The sequence below is a fragment of the Haemaphysalis longicornis genome, unplaced genomic scaffold (genome assembly GCF_048455015.1).
Source record: "Haemaphysalis longicornis isolate Haplotype H1 unplaced genomic scaffold, Haemaphysalis longicornis Haplotype H1 scaffold_1, whole genome shotgun sequence".
Classification (NCBI taxonomy): domain Eukaryota; kingdom Metazoa; phylum Arthropoda; class Arachnida; order Ixodida; family Ixodidae; genus Haemaphysalis; species Haemaphysalis longicornis.
The window spans coordinates 137,194,081-137,211,387 of record NW_027526203.1 but is presented as its reverse complement, the minus strand read 5'-3'; the positions used below and the strand labels follow the sequence as shown (position 1 = coordinate 137,211,387).

Genomic DNA, 17,307 nt, shown 5'->3' with positions numbered 1-17,307 from the left:
CGTGGAAGTATGCAGTTTTAGGAATTAGAAATAATGTCTGTGATTGCACACAGCTCCAAGGATGGAAGGAAAAAACTCAAGGCCTTAACTGCTCCGTGGCCTTCCTTTCGCCCCTTTTCTTTGCGTTGTGCAGTCGCAGTGCATCGTACCTTCACCCAAGCTCCCACCTTCTAATGTTTGCTGGTTTGTTAAGGCCTTGAGTTTTTTTTTATGTTTTCAGGAATTGTCACAGCTTTGCTGAAAGGCAAGCACCATTTTTTGGGTGCCTTTTTTTTTCTTCTTTTTTTTGTGTGGCTTTTCGTGCTGTGTAGGAGTGCTGCAAACAACAGGCCCAACAGGAGTAAAACTCAAAATGAAGCAACCGTTAGAAAGTTGGATCAAATTCAGAATGTCTTTTGGGCGAATGCAAGCATAATCGAAGCAAATCAGGCCCAGGAATTTGTGGAAACTCAACTGGTCCTGACTTCGTAGTTTTGCCCCAGCATACTTTTCTGAAAGGTGGCCCAACAGCTGTCGGGCAGAAAGGCATTGATGGGCATTCCCATTAGTAATAGTCCTCAGAGGGGGAGTGGGAGCTGTGTGTGCATTGGGATACCTGGTCGTACTGGCATAGCGGGCACGTTTTTTTTTGATTCCTGGGAAGATGGCAGCTCCATTGAGCACGGATGTGCAACAATGGAGTGGGAAGGATCCTGCTCTCAAGAGTTTCTTTCTGTAGCTACATTCACTGAGAAACGGAATTTGTCGGGTGCACACTAAACGGAAAGTGTTCTTATTTGATGCGGCTTCCAGTCAGTCGTATTTGTTGTAACGACAAGGGCAGCATGCGCAAGACGTTTGACAAGGGTGTGCTCGCAAAAAGTTTTTTAATAAGTTCGTGCAAAAAGAATTAGTTTGTTGGCAGCCTCAATTACCATGCGCTGAAGTTTATTTGACCACTGAAAAATGTTTAAGGGGCGCTAAAGTATAAAAGAAAGTTGGCCTATGCCGGTTGGTTACAGTGCGTAAATTCAGATATACCACTCGCCATAGTAGCAGTTGTTTTTGGAGGCAGAAAACGCCCGGGAAGGTAGAATGGCTGTCACCACTTAGTGCACTTTTCCACAGTGAATGAGAAAAAAAGCGAGCACTGACCATGCATAAAAATATTTGAAACCACATGTGCGTTTCTTGTTCTCTGAGCGAGACAAGAAGTCGTCATCAATTATGTAGACAGCACGTGACATAAAGAGCATGCATAGATGGCCGGCATAGTCCTTTCCGTCTGGTTTATTGTGGCTGGCATTGACTGAATGAAAAGTGATTCCAGCAGCCGCCAGGATGACACGTTCTTTTCCTGAGCTAAAATAGCAAGCGTTCTTTTAATTAGCACGTATCTGTAAGGGCCGCCGGAAGCTACAAGCATTGGAAACCCAAACCTTGTTTGCGCACCGGCAGCTTGAGCATCTGTGCCAGAGGTGCAGCTGCACACACACTTCACCGCTAGCATGGGAGGACGCCATCATGTAACGTCGCAAGACAGGAAACAGGAGGCACTCCGGCCGGATGTGCCACAAGGCGTGCAAGACGTCCTCATCCTATCTCCGTACACACTGAGCGAACGGAAGGCTAAGGTTCTGTCCTGTGGTTTGAATTTCAACACGGAAACACCACAGAAGCCAGAAAATGTGATCTGTGCGGTCGGCCAGCTTCCCTCTGAAGTACAAGAGGTACACACCTGTGCTATTGGTGTGGGTTTGCAAAGACATTGTGCAAGACTGCATTCACTGGTAGCAGAGAGGCACGCGATCAGGAGCCTGCAGAATAACAGCAACATCGCCATTCTTCCTTCCGACAAAGGCAATGCCACGGTCTTGCTTGCTAGATAGGAGTGACTACCACAAGAAGTGACTGCCACATTGTCCCCGAAGAAGAAAGTGTGTGACAGCTACATCTTACTGGTACTCACCTATGGGGCAGAAACTTGGGGGCTCACTAAGAGGGTTCAACTTAAATTGAGGACGACTCAGCGCGCAATGGAGCGGAAGATGATAGGTGTAACATTAAAGGGACAAGAAGAGAGTGGAGTGGGTCAGGGAACAAACGCGTGTTAGGGACATATTAGTAGAAATTAAGAAGAAGAAATGGACGTTGGCAGGGCACGTAATGCGAAGGCAGGATAACCGCTGGTCATTAAGGGCAACAGAGTGGATCCCTAGAGAAGGCAAGCATGGCAGGGGGCGGCGGAAAGTTAGATGGGCAGATGAGATCAAGAAGTTGACGGGTATAGATTGGTCGCAGTTAGCACAGGACCGGGGTAATTGGAGATTAATGGGAGAGTCCTTTGCCCTGCAGTGGGCGTTTATATTTAAAAAAAGCAAGGTTTTGTCATGCCTTCTGGACAGCCTCAATGCCCAGAATGCGCATATACAGTTCACCGTGGAACTAGAGCAAGACAACACACTTCTTTTCTTGGATGTTCTGGTTCGCCAAAATGAGGGTCCTCTCACCTTCTCAGCATACAGGAAGTCCACACACACACACACAGTTCATTACCTCAATTTTGCATCTTGCCACCTACTCGGCCACAAGGCATCTGTTGTGTCATCCTTGATAACATGCACCCCACACGTCTGTTGAAATGGCAGCGCACTGAAACATGAATTGGGAACAATTCTGAGTGAACTTATTATTGCCCACGGCTATCCTAAACTATTTATCGGCAAAACAGAATAAGATACTGCAGCCAAGAATGCACAACAACATGACATTCAGTGCACGCGCCGTAATCACCTACGTCCCAGGAAGGAGCGAAGCACTGTCGTACGTATTTTCAAAATGCATGTGCATTGCCCATGCACTGGCCAGCAGTCCCCGGAACTGGCTTATGAATGTAAAAGACCAACTGCCAAGGGATTCATTCCGAGGAGTGGTAAACAAGATACTATGCGCTGATTGCTTTGGTGAAACAGGGAAGTTTTCACGACAACTGAAGGAGCACCAACGTGATGTGAGAAGTAATAATCACATGACGCATGCCACAGCGGAACACGCGCACCAAAATTCTCACAGGATTGACTGGGACAATGGTGCTATTTTAGCTTGGGAAAAGAACACGTCATCCTGGCAGCTGCGGGAAACGCTTTTCATTCGGTCAACGCCAGACACAATGAACCGGATGGAAGGGGCTATGCCAGGTGACTAGGCATGCTCGTGCTGCCTGCATAACTGGCGAGAACTTCTTGTCTTACTCAGGGAACAAGGAACTCGTATGCGGTTCTGAAACGTCAAATATATTTTTGTATGTGGTCAGTGTTCGCCTTTCTCGCCTTTCTTTTGTTCATTCCCATGCCTGACCAGACGACATCGGCGACGCGGCCGATTCCGGCCGTCAGCATTATTGATGGCCAACTGTGCAGGTGTTTTCTGCACCTTCTGCCAGTGGCGGCACCACACTTGATAGCTGACCGGCCCAGGGGTTTTATTCCTTATTTTACCGAAGTGTTCTGATTCGCATTGACTGGCATCATGAAGAAGACCGAAAGAGAGGCAAAAAGGGTCTTTTGACACCACCTTGGTATGGCGGCTTGCAGGCAAAGTTGAGGGCTTTGTGAAGAAGATGAGGCATCGTTGGCCATGGTGTGATCTTTTAGTTACAGCAAAGCTCTAACAGCTGGTGTGTTTTGTGGTCCGTCTGACGAGCGTCGCACACTTCTTCCCAGAGTATCTGTGGGGTCCTCACAGTTAGTGCACGGCCAGCTTGCCCCTGCATTCGGCTGGACCAAGTGATTGAGGCCGCTTGTTTATAGGGGGAGGGGGTGGCACGCAGGCTCACTTCGATGAAGACCAGTACGAGCCCCGGCGGACGGACCGCAAGTTGAAGCCATTTGCGGTTCCCACCCTGTTCAGCCACCGCAAGGCACCCAAGCGGCGGCGGAAGCTGGTGCGCGACGGCCCCCAGGCTGCGGTGGCCGGGGACCGGCCGGAGGGGCCCACCACGCCCACCGTGGCCGGCAGTGACACGCCTGCCACCACCACCAGTCAGCAGCAGCAAGGTGACCTGGCCCCTTCCCCCCAGGGTGGCATGTGGGAATGCAAAAAATTTGCCCTCTTGGTCAGTCTCTGGCTCAAATCAGCCGCGAAAAAACAGCTTAACGGATGCTTGAATGCCAAAGAACTGCCAAAACTGCTGCCATGGCTTATAGACACGCCCATTATGCAGTGCAAAGGAAACCGAAGGCGTATCTGAGGCAGAATATAAGTACATAACTGAGAGTACTTTACATTAAGAATGTACGTTAGACTGGTGTTTAAGGTAGCAAATGGGAGGGGGGGGGGGGGGGGTGTTGAGAGGTAAAATAAGTGCTGGCTCGGACTGCTACAAGCACTGCAGAAACCAAAGGTCCCAGCAGGTGCATGGGAGTGCAGAGCAGAACTGAAGCAGACTTGAACAAGCTTCGATTGCATTCATCAAGGGATTAAGTGGCAGAGGCAGCAGAAAGCTGTCATGCTTTGGTGGTGTTTGCAGCAAAGCAAGATGTAATCTGCTCAGCGTTAGTGTGAAGAAGAAGCAAGAAAAAACACCTCTTGCTTTAGCGATCGCAGTAAAAACTGGAATACATCTTCTGAAGCTTCGTTTGCAAGTTTTCTGATGCCTTGCGTTCACTCGGGCATAAAGGCGGTGTTTTCTAGGTGTCTGTCCCAACACAAAGGTGGCATGGATTGTGTGGACTTCACACCGTTGCAGCAAGCAGCCACTCTTGCGTACGGCGGGCAGGTTCTGGCCATCTGACCACGTTACGTGAGAAAGGGTGCTGTGCCTGTGACCAGGAACAGATTTCAAAGCACGTCAAAGATCCCCAGGGGGTCAAGATTAGTCTGTAGCCCTCCGTTACGGTGCACGGCGTAGCCAAGGGGTAGCTTCAGCACGCAAAACCTCCGAAGTTCGAAACCAGGAACAACTTTGTCCTATGGAAAGTTTTTTTTTCCTTTTTAGGCAAGAGAAGGTGAACAGTGTATGGATAGGGTTGTTCGTTTCCGGGTAAAACCCGATTTTACTCGGTTTTTACACCCCGAACATGTTTTAGGAGAACGGGGTTAAACCCGATTTCTCTCCGAATGGACATTTTCAAGGTAGCGATCTGCACAATTGTACGCTGACTTGCTGGAGGCAAGCCCCGCAAACAGAGCTTTCGAACTAATTGAGTATTGCCATGACTTTACCGCTCGCTACTGCAGGCTGGCAAATGCGGCATTAATATTGTTGTGCCTACCTAATGTCAAGAGAACCTACCTAATGTCAAGTGATGTCAAGAGAACTTTCTCCCGGCTGAGATACGTTCAAGGATCGGACAGGTCTCGAGTGGAGACCGACATGTTGCGCAAGCAGATGATAATGCACGTAAACAATGATGTGTAAAAAATCCATGACCAGTGCTTCGTGAATAAAAGGTTTCATTTCTTGGAGGTTATCAGTCCTCTTTACTATTATCATTACTGATTCATTTCAAACAAATTTGAAATTTCGGGGAGTATTTGCTAGAAAACACAGATGTGCCCCGAGTATCAGCAGAAAGCAAACACCAATTTTAACACCTTAAACTTGAGAAGCTTGTGATAAGTTTGGATAAAATGAACTGAGTGTATTACTTAGTGCATTCCTAGATTGAACCCGAAAAAAAACAGAATTTTTGAATGTTTTTACCAAAACACCCGATTTCTCCCTGATTATCAGTTTAAAAAATAGCGCCCGATTTTGAAAAAAAAATTGTCTCCAATCCACGCTGTGAAGGTGATTAGAAAGCAAAGCTTTAAGTGACACTCACGACAATTGCCCATGCGACGTCACTTGAATTCACACACGTGGGTTTATAAAGAATGAAACCAGAGATTCTGCCAGCCGTTACCTGGAATTTGCGGGAGTGACGTCCCGAACGCAGCAGCGTCGGCCACAGGCGTGCAAGAACGGCGGACGCCCGGCCGTGCGTCGGCAGAAAGAAAAAAAACGGAGAGGTGCGTCTTCCGAAGGGTGAGACAGCAGAACGTAGCCATCCTGATGTGCTAGCTTGGGGCTACACCACCGTGCGACACAAGCGCAGACACCGAAACAATTTGGCTTGTGAGCTTAGTGATTCCCATTTATGCCTATTTAAACTAGTTAGTTTAGTAAGTTTGAGAATTGCGAGAAAGCTGAATTAACTTTTATAATCGCTGTTTATCAGAACCAGTTCCTCCTTTCACCTTTTAAAACACAACTGAATTGGTATTCACCAATTTAGAAAATGGAGTCCCAATTGTGGCAAGCAGTGGGCAGAAGGTACTGTTTTGCTAGCGGCCAGATGTCTGTCTCTACATTTTGTTTTCCCGCCTTGCCAACCAATCCTTAACGTATCTTTGCCATATGACCACTTAATTTCGTCAGGTCCGGGTTACCCAGGAAGGGTTGTTGAACAAGTTAATGAAGCTGTGTGAAGGAAGCGCGCAATGGACGCGAAGCTGCGCCAAAACAGGCCCAAAACAACCATCGCTAAAGCAGACGACAAAGCCATCCTGCCTATGCGCCTGGCAGTGTGAGCAGGCACCTGCGCACGGGGAACGTTGGGTAACCATTCGCTGCGCCATCTACACTGTGCTCCGTGAGTGAAAACCGTCCTCGCCCTCCCCAGCCACGTTGGGAGTTTCTTGTCGCACACGCAACGAAGGAACCGTTGGCTGGTAGAGGTCGAAAGCTTTGCTTTAAAAATATAAAACCCGAAAACAAACAACCTTATGTGTGCATGATGAACTGTGCCGTAAAAACGATTTAACATACTTTATTAGTCTTTTCTCTTTAAATTTTCTTTTTATTTTTTTTAAAAAACCTAACACAGTGCAGTTGTTTCAGCGGTTGGTCTTGTGGGAAGCTTGTCATTAGTGCTTTAATTTTAGCTTCACTGTAGTGTTTGGAGGCCCACAAGAAAAGATCACGCACCCACCGGGAAGTGGGCTGCCAAAGAAGCTGGCTGTGCACATAAAGCTTGCTACCTTTACTGCAGTGAAATGGAAACCTGCTTTTGGAAGACTCTCTGTGAAGTGAGGGCATGCGCAAAGAATGTATGGCTATGATAATCTTGACCTTAATCAGTTCCGCACTTGGAGGACACATATGAAGAATGTGCAACCGCCGCAATCCTCTGTTAGAGTGAAAAGTGCTCGAAAGGTGGTGAGGCAAAAAGATGTTATTTCTTTGAAATTATTTGCGGCCCCTTTAAAGGGTTGATTAGGCCAAGTCGAGGTAGAAAGTAAGCAATATTTGAGCCACTTGACACTTGTAGACATCTCGTTGTTCAGAGAATAGTTCAGGAACTGCATTGAGAAAGCTGAACCCTAGGTTGAAAGAATAATGTGAATGTTATTCCTATGGTGGGTTCAGCTCACCTACCATTTGGGATCGGTAATGGAAGTGACCAATTATTTCCTTGTGCTTATTGTTCATGCTGATCCTAACCACAAGAAAGAAATCATTAGTATGCAGAGGCATTCTCCAGTGAAGAGCAGTAGGCTGCCTCTGTCACTGAAATGATCGGAGTATAAAAGTACGCGCTGTAAAGGGAAACCTTCATTGGGTGTGGAACGGAAGGTGATACTACTTTAAAAATGGCAAACAATCCTCATGGGCTCGGGAACAAACTTGTGTAGAATGCATCCTGGCACAGATTGACAGCAAAAGAAGTTGGGCCACAAAGGTAGTGAAGTGGCTGCAGAGGGGCAGGACTAGGAATAGAAGGCCAATAACTAAGTGTGGTGAGATGTGACAGGGAAATTTTCAACAAAGAATCGATTCAGGTGATACGAGCAGTATCGGAGAGGCTTGGTCCTGCAGCGGACTTTGACGGGCTGGTTGCAGCCAAGAATTAATTAGCTGCACTGTATCGTGTTGATCAGCTGTTTTTTTTCCCTCACCCCCGAGGAACAACATTGGCTGCCCTCAAGTGGCTAACATTAGTTTGTGACTGTGCAAATGGTTCTCGTGAAGACGAGCAAAGGAGCCCACGTTGACGCTCCCCCCTTTAGGGTGGCCGCCGCGGACGCAGCTGCCAGTGCACAAAGGTGTGTGTGATGCTGTTCGCAGGCACCAGCAGGCACCCTGGTGGTCCAGCTGGGGCCAGCCCATCGGCCTTCACGGTGTCCACCTCGGGTGGCAACGTGATTCTCGTGCCCACCCCGCCGGCTGCGAGCCAGGCCAGGAGCCTACTGGCCACACCTGCGCCCATCGCAACGGGTATGCCGACTGCTCGCAGCGTCAGGGTTGCAAACAAGGATTCTGCACATCCCCGAGAGACTGGCTCAGCCGGTGGTGTGCTGCAGATCTGGTCCTTGGGATGCCATTAATCAGTCCGCTTTTATTACCTTTTGCAATCAGAGGCTGGCACTGATCTGGCTGACTGATCGTCCTTATTGAGCAGAGAGAAGCTGGCTGATCGTCCCGTTCTCTGCAGGGTTACAGAAGGGAAGAAATGCGGCATTCGGCCCAAGCCATCTAAATTGCCGTTGCTCTACAAACATCCCTCGTTAAGGAAATGTGGGGGTGGTCCGGGAGGACAGTGGTACAACCGGGCAGGGGGTTTGTCCAAGAAATATAGGAGGAGGTTGAGAGTTGACGTGGAAACCACTCGCTCTGCTCTTATTCAGCCATATTCGCTCTGCAAGTGAATGCTCAAGGAGCGGGGCTCGGTCTTTTGTGTGACAGGGGCTAAGGGAAAGTGCTGTGCAGCTGTGACGTTGTATGGATCGACTTCACGTTTGCGAACAGAGGGAAAACCGTTGTCGCCAGCATGCCCACAGTTGGGTGTGCGCTGCAGTGAAGGTGTCGTCTGCAATTGCAGGGTGTGTCCTTCTTGCTGTGAAGGGGCCATGAAGACAGCCCACAACATCCTTCTTTTCCTTTAAAAAGAATTTGGTGTTTTTTCAGGTCCAAGGCTTGTCCAGCAGCAAGTGATGCTCTGTTTACCGAGAATGTTATCCACCAAAGCTGAAGTTTCAATTATCCTGCTGAATCTAACGTTTCGTGACTTCACCAGTTAACCAAAAAGAATAGTTAGTGTGTAGACTCTTTGTAGCATCCAGATGCTGCAGTCCAACAGAAACTGGAACTGAAGCTGACGAGAGGGCACCCAAGATGTGCTTGGTTACTGTCAGCCTTCCTGGGCGGTGCAGCAGTGCCGCTCGGCGACTGCTCCATTCTCAGTTTACTTCTGATGAGACCTGCCATATTTTGTAATGATTCAAAGCAGCAGTTTCGGGAAACATTGGGTATGACTTTGCAAACGGGGTCACGTTAGCGGCAGCGTCTCCCATTCCAGTTCGCTGGTGTCACAAAAGACTTGCCCAGTGCACCCGAAAATCCTCAAATCATCTGCACAGCGCGGGGGAGGGCAGTGTCGGCCAGTCGTAAAATTTTGACATGTTCATTTGTAACTTTCATCATTTCCCTTACCATGCTTACCGCTCTAAGAATGTGCTCTAAATTTCCAGTGCAAATAGCTTGTTATGAAAGCTTATAATCCCTGTCTGATTTTGTTGGCTTCGGCCAACCACAACAAGCAGGTCATAATGCATCGTAACTCTGGTGTGAAAAAGTAGCCAGTCATTCGCCTGCTTGTTCTGTTTTCCTCATTACGTAAGTTTATTTGAGTGAAGTTTGCATTAAATGTGGCATGATTGCTGTTCCAGCGGAGCAGTCTTTCAAATGAACCAAACTTTTATTTTGTCTCCATGGCCCCTTTATGAACCTTTCTGTCTGTAGTATTTCAGTTTTGGTTTCTGTTTGCCCTTACATGCCACTAGTGGTGCCAGTGTTGCTACCATGCAGGCTACCTGATTTGATAGGAAGAGTGTATCGCCTGTTCTCACTAGAATGGAATGTTCATCATTGATTGCCAACGTTCTAGATTTGATTCAATGGTTTTTGAATCATTAATGCTGAAAGGTAAATGCTCGTAAGGCAAGCACCGTGTTATTACGTCACATTGTTGACTCTGTCGTCGCTGCTTGTGCATTCCTGGAGTTCTTAGCGGAGCACAAGTTCGCTCCAATAAAGTTTTGTTCCCTGAAGAAACCTGCGTCGTCCTTGGCCACATGACAATATTCGTGCCTCCAATTAAAGGTAGTTTGTTTTCATCTGTGGCTGCATTTGAGATGCAGTCGCTGCCAGTAAGTACCAGTGCATTTTTGGGACGGGCTGTGTATGCAGTAGGTCTCCTCTAGGAGGGGTGTGCATTCACTGCATGTTGCCACCAGCTGGTGTCGGCGCTAGCTGGCGGGCTGGTTGAAAGCAGGCTTTTCTGCCATTGAGTGTCAGCTGTGGAATGCTCGCTCTTCCTCGCAGGCACCCAGAGGACGCCACTTGGGCCCCTGACGCCAGTCCAGTCGCAGAACATAGGTACTGTTCAGTCATGGCTGCTCCCTGTTATGGTCTGCAACCTAGCTTCAACACCTCGTTGTCGAGTAAGCTTTATCCCTGTGTCTAGGAGGGCGAATTTCAGCGTTTTTCCTGCATCCCATGTAGAGACCAAAGGAACAGTATAGGTTTTAAGAAAGAATCAACTCTGCACATCATTTGCTCAGAGAACCAGGGACCCTGGGACGATGTCAGGATGTAGGTGGGCTTTCTTAGCTAGAGAGCGTTGATTAGGACAGGATGAGCGCCACCATGTGATCACCATGTGATCACAATGTGCAAACAGAAGCACGTGGGTGAAGTTCACCCAATGCCCGGGAGTTAAGAGGCCCTCCCCGAAAGCCTTCTTCAGGACCTTCTGTCGCCGCTAGCAGAGAACACCACCAGTGCATGTGAGTGGCGGTCGGTTGCAAGTGCGCAAAGTGTGACACCATATCCGGTGTCCTACTAGTTCTAAGTCATTGCAAAGAATACGCTTTGCAAAGTTGCTTATTGGGGAATTTTTTATTTTCAACAGGGCGTGGTCTCATGTATCTGAGTTAATTATTCGTGAAAACAACTGTCCTCCTCCATTTTTCAACTCCGAAATACCTTGAAAACGTATTTGAAAGTTTTGAATATTTGCGCACCCCTCGTTTATCTGATAGCGAGGGCAAAAGAAAATGCTTGTTAAATAAAAACAGTGTCAAAGAGAGGCGAGATGAAACCACCAAACAGGGAGCGGTTCCAAGCGCAGCAGCAGCAAAAGGTCCCAACAGATGGTGCGCAGGCATGTTGAACTGAATTGCATTCGTCGTGGGAGAAGAGGGCGTCGCGTGGCAGCAGGTCCAGCCGAAGGTTATGCCCATTCGTTTGCCGCCCGTTTTTCTCTCCAATTCGAAGGCTGTCTGAGTCGTATAGCTACACCTTTTGCGCACTGCAGAGATTTTCTCAGTTGTTTGATGCTAGTGGTGTTGCATCATCAGTCTGTCTTTACTGGGCTGTCCTGCGCAGAAGCATGTGGTGCCAAAGCTCTACAGAGCAGTTTTTTACGCCACTGGTCACTGTAGTTTGTCTTGTACTCATTGTGGCCGAGCAAACAAACTATAATCGACCTAGAACTGTGGCACTAAAACTCCCTGTTGGGCTGCCTCTCCTGTGCTAGCTTGTCGGCTCGTACCTGTCTAGGGTTGCAGTGGGAGCTGTTTGAAAGACATAAACTGATGTTCTTCCGTCCTGATGGCGCTAACGAAATTTTAGCAAAAGTATTGTTAAAATGATTGCTTTTCGAAGCAACTGTTTGACTCGCCTGCATTTGAGACAGACTTTTCATCAGAATTTCCAACCAAATTAATAACTGGAAAAGTTTGTCGATTGTAGCTAATTAGGTGACTCGCTTATTTCCTTTGAGCTATTGCCGTGCCCGTAGTGAAGAGAGCGTGATGACCCCCTGTGGCAAAACATGCACAAAGTGTGCCAGGTGTGAGCACTCGTTCAATACCATTTGAAGCTTTTTTTGCCACTCCGATTTTCTCTTGTTTTGTGCTGCTTATCTGCAAGTGTGAATTGGTGCAAAGGTCACAAGGGTGTTCGTTGGCAGGGCATGCTATGGTCTTCCCACGTCATTTTCACAGAAGCTACGAATGCATGGCCAACTTTTATTTTGCCTCGCACTCACTATTTCTCTCTGTCTCTCACTCAATTCTAGTGCAAATCAATATGCATTCGTAGGTGACCCCCCACCCCCCTGGGGTCATGTGCCATGTTACTTTGGTAGCTTTGTTCCAGCCTTTCCTCTATGAAATGTGTGGGCGGGGATAGTTTTTTGTTTTTTTATTTGTGGCCTGAAAGGTTTTGCACACGAAAATATGGTAGGACCCGTTGTGGTGGCTTAAAGGGACACTGAAGTAAATTTGTCAAGCTCCCGTTTTTGCTTGCACTGCTTAGACTGGCTCAAATTATCCGGTTGATAAGTCCGTAATTATTTTATAAAGCCCAAAAGAAGAAAAACTACCATGCGCGGTCTGCGGTGGCCGTAGCAACTCAAGGCTGTGACATCGGTAGGAGGTGCACCGTGATTAGACGATGTCCAACATTAGCATTCAAACAAGAAGTTCCGGTTTCGGTTCTGTAAAACAACATGCTTGACATCCGACGTTATCATTGGATGGGCATTCTCAATATCTCAATAATTGCCATGCCGCACTTCTGCCATGTTGTTGGCTGTAAAATGCCTAAGATAAGCCTACCAGGACGGCTTGTAATCGTAGCAATCACTAGCCGAGGCCTACGCAGTGGATGAATGCCCTCCGCGTCACCGCAGACGCTCAAATGCCATGCGGTTTTTCCCCATATTTGGAGCTTGCCTCACTCATGCCTGTATCGTAAAAAGCATGTTCGCACCAGGCCAAGGGTCTGCTGATTCTGGCCTGTGCCCACTGCCCGCAAGCAGTCGGTGCTTATGGCAACAGCACGCCAACGAGAACTCGCCAGCGCGTCAGTGTCAGTCTGCGCACGTTCTGCAAACTCACTCGTGGAGCAGTAAACATTACGGCCCAAAAATGGTGAATTCATTATAGAAAACATCGACTGCAAACGAGAAAATCAACTTACAAAAAAAAAAAAGGAATGTAGCCTCGAGGATTCGAACTTGCGACTTGCAAGATGACATACCTAGTGCTCCAGACCACTTGGCCATAAGCCAGTGCTACCAGTGGTGGAAATGTAAGGTACAGGGTGGTGCGATGATAATTGGAACACTTTAAAAATTTTTCCTGAGCGAACCGCCGCTTCGCGCTCAAACTTCACACGAAGGTCACATTTTGTGGTCTATTTTGTTTGACACCGGGAGCAACAACGGTGCTTACCTGTTTTGTTTGACACCGGGAGCAACAACGGTGCTTACCTGTTTATTCTGAAAATAAATAAAAACGATTTTCGCCTATGAGAAAATGGTGGCTGATTTGGACATGCGAGCCAGCGCAAGTTGACCTTGGAACAACGGCGCCGCCTGGGGTATGCTGAGTGAAATGCACGTTTGGGATTCATGGTAGGAAGGAGCCAAATGGTGCAGCAGATGATCAAAAAATGCACCTAGGAAGGAGCCAAATGGGCTAGCAGACGATCAGAAAACCCGCTTTCACATTTTCTGCTCCACAACTCCAAAGCAGTGGACTGCTGTGCAGCTAAAACAAGCATGTGCGCCGAGTACCAACAGCAGTACGCATTGGTACTTCTGTGTTTATATGTACTTTCGTAACTTTCATTGTTTATCCCACCATTTTTACTGCTGTAAAATTAATATGCATTAGATTTAAGCGCAAATAGCTCGTTCGGCAAGCTTGTAAGCCCTGCCTAATTTACATTTGCTTTTGCCGGCCTCAGCCAATCGTAGAGCTGTCACATATGACGTCATAGGTTCTGTTGCGAGAAGTGAGCTAGTGGGTCGCATGGCCATTCCTTTTTTTCCCAATCGTATAGCTTATTTGAGTGAAGCTATCATTAAAAGCAGTGTCACTATGACTATAACGAGGCAATCTTTAGAATGAACCAAACTTGCGTTTTGTCTTCATGGCCCCTTTAAAGGCACGCTGTAGTGTACACAGGCCTTTCTTATTCAACCTGCAACCTTTCTTATTCAACCTGCCGGCAGAACAAGCACACTAGGCCTTTGATAAATGAGTGGCAATTTCTTGATCAATTATCCAGTTATCACTCAGTGCCTGACACGTCGTGTCAATGTTTTATGGGGCCCACAATGAAGTGTGCCACGTGCCACCATGATGGCTGAAACAGCGCTGCTGCTCGGTCAGCAAACATCACTGCAGTGTGCCTATGCACCGCTGCACTCGTAGAAAACAGCTTATCATTGTGTGCACCAACGAGAAGGGAATGTCGATGCACAGTTGTGGTGCTTGCTGAATCCGTTCATTCTTCTCGGCCCTCCATAGTCTTATCATTCTCGTTGAGCCCACTGGCGTGCCTTTTCGTTTGCACACTCCCGTTGTCGCTGCACCCGATTCCAGATTCAGGCTGGTGCACACTTCTAGCCACAGTCGTCACTTCCGGTTGGCGGTGTTTTTCCGCGGATGTTCTATAGCGCAGCTGATAACGCGACAGTTGCAGGTGCCCAGGAAAACCGCTCAGTGAGCCTAGTACTGCTGTCACATAATAAAGTGAGCACAGGCAAGTGTTGTGGCACCATCAGCAAGTGCCTGCATTGTCGATGGCCTCTGGCGTCCCCATGTCTTCGCGGTGTTGCATACGTTGCCATCCCACCGCTGACAACCCGTTGCTGCATGCAAAAAGGCATACCTGAGCCGAGCTCAGTCGCCTCCGACATGCGTGTGGTAGTGTGGTCAAGTGAGCGGCTAGCCAGTGTTGCTGCCTCCAAGAAGACCAGAAGCCGAAGGCAAACTTAACTTGTTTACTTCATGGCGAGAGATGGCCGTAGCCAGACAAGAGCAATGCCCCAACGGGCGAGGTTACAGTACAGGACTTGAGCAGAGTGACAGCATTGATTCACTGCTCAAACAGGAATGAACTACAGCGCTTGGGGGGTCTTATTTATACCCAAAGCGCTAACGGTCAAACAAGCGTTCCCTCTAGATTGTGCACACGACATGAATGGCACAGACACACGCAACACTTTTTCCAGAGTTCGTGAGCAGCCGGTAGTAGCGGCGCACGCTGAGTCCGAGACAGGGGAGAGGGGAGGTCTCTGCAACAGCTTCCGCACCCTTCGGGCAAGTTGCAGCCTGCCTCGTCTGCCAACGCCGAAGTTTGAATCGCGCCGATAACGAGGCGCCAGCGATCCAGACGTGTAGCAGCGCGTCGGCTGCAAGCGTGAGTCACCGACAGGGAGGCCTGCTCGAAAGGCGCTCGTAGTGGAAGCTTCGCCACACAGCCGAGGAGTGTTGCACAAAGCCCAGCGGCGGGCTCATTCGTAACAGCGTAAGTCCAGGCAGGAGCTTAAAGGAGCCATGAAGAGAAAATGCAAGTTGGTTTTATTCGAAAGATTTCGTGTTTTATAGTGCCCCCAGCGCTTGTCCGGATACAAACGGTGCTTTATTCACTGAGAAATTAAACAATTTAGGTTAAAATTTTGATTTTCCCGCTCAATCGTGCGTTTTCGTGGTCCCAAGTGACATCACTGAAACCGACCGCTCTGCAGCCTAGAGTACCTTCATTCACGCATCCGCCGTACAGGGTAGAGACACGTATACGCTGGCGCCGCCATTTTTGGTTGCTCGCTCACCGCCGAAGCAAGTCATTGTGTCAAAACCGCGCTAAAATTATCGCCGCAACGCGGTTTACTGAAGAAGTTTGAATCATATTGTCTGTTTCGCGTTGCTAGGTCTCGTGGGAAACGAAAAGAATAACGCGCTGAGCCCGTTGGCCCAATTGCGGCGGCACGGGACCGTTCGAAGGTTGTCTCCACCCTGTACAGCGGTGTTGGTTTGTTCCCGCATTTCTTTACGTTCCGTAGCCTAGATGGCGCCACCATACCGTGGCAAGCGTTTGGTTTGTTTTTGCCCGCATTTAAACCTGGCTTGTTTTTGTTCTGGGAGAAAATATTCGTTCCCTGAAACAGTGCTCGCTCGACAAATGGGGTCACGTAAGACACCGTTGCTTGCGTCAATCGGCCAGTGTCGTCTGAGACAACCCCAAGCCCCGTAGTGCTGTGCAGCGAAACCAGGCATGCTGTGCGCAGTACGAACAGCAGAACGCATCAGTACTTCTATGTTTACATGTGCTTTCGTAACTTCCACTGTTTGTCCCATCATTCTTATTGCTTTGTAAAGAATGTGCCCTAAATTTAAGCGCAAATCGCTCGTTCGTCTAGTTTGTAAGTTCTACCTAATTTGCGTCTGCTTCTGCCAGCCTCCGCCAATCGCAGAGCTTAGCCCATGTGACGACATAGGTTCTGTTGCGGGAAATGAGCTGGTGGGTCGCATGACCATTCCCGTTTTTCCTAATTATGTAGCTTATTTGAGCGAAGTTTACGTTAAAAGTGGTGTCAGTATGATTCTAACGAGACAATCTTTTGAATGAACCAAACTTGTGTTTTCTCTTCATGGCTCCTTTAAGTCGCTTGTGCTAGCCCTAATTTTGTTTTGGACCCGGCATCAGGAATGGGCAAATGTCCTCCGATGTCAATTTATTGAAATGTTACTTCCACACAGTTTTAGCTGCATAAAAGTAACAAAAAAAAAAAAATCAATGTTGTTTCTCCATATTGAGATGGAACACGCTGATGTTTCAGTGGCCCAGTTTGTCCTGCTGCTGTCCCATCCAGGCTTTCAATGGCACCCATTGTGCAGTGCTGCCGCCGGTGAACTGCCTGCCCAACACGGCTCCGCCCCCCATCTTCCTGGTGCCCGTGAGCAGGCCGGACCCCAGGGCCCTGGTGCCCAGCACGCCGATGCCAGTCATCCTGTCAGTGGAGTCGCTCTCCGTACCCTCCAAGGCCACGCCACAGTCGGGGGTGGCGGGGGCGACGCCCCTCCTAGCCAAGTGAGTGCTGCCGCCAGTCGTTGCTTCCAGTCTGCTCGAGAAGTGTGGTGATTTGTGAAGTTGCAAAGCTGCACATTTTGACTGCAGTTGATTCCAGCTTAATTTGGCTTGCTTTAGATGGTGTCGGTGTACTAGGTGGATGGCAGCTATTACAGAGACAGGCACATGAGCTGGACCCATTCCATCGAGGTTGCGTGGTTGGCGAGCAGATGCAGGAGAGTTGCCTCCGTTCCAATGATGAAGAGCCAAAGGCCAAACTTAACTGTGTGATACATGGAGAGTAGAGAAAAAATGATGATACATCAGCCCACTGATTTGCAAAAACATGACAACTCAAACGGACAGAGTAGCGTTCTCGAGCCATGTCCCAAACGCACTGACTGGCTTGCCCAAAG

General features: G+C 48.4%; 1 protein-coding gene across 1 annotated transcript in view; it reads left to right on the top strand.

Annotated features, from left to right (window-relative positions):
* Positions 1 to 17,307, top strand: part of LOC144136852 (uncharacterized) — a 361,595-nt gene that overhangs the window by 331,819 nt on the left and 12,469 nt on the right. Inside the window, exons 3-6 of the mRNA XM_077669428.1 lie at positions 3,809 to 4,034; positions 8,090 to 8,239; positions 10,346 to 10,399; positions 16,720 to 16,912. Coding sequence (XP_077525554.1) covers positions 3,809 to 4,034; positions 8,090 to 8,239; positions 10,346 to 10,399; positions 16,720 to 16,912 — 623 coding nt within the window. The remainder of the gene's footprint in view (positions 1 to 3,808; positions 4,035 to 8,089; positions 8,240 to 10,345; positions 10,400 to 16,719; positions 16,913 to 17,307) is intronic.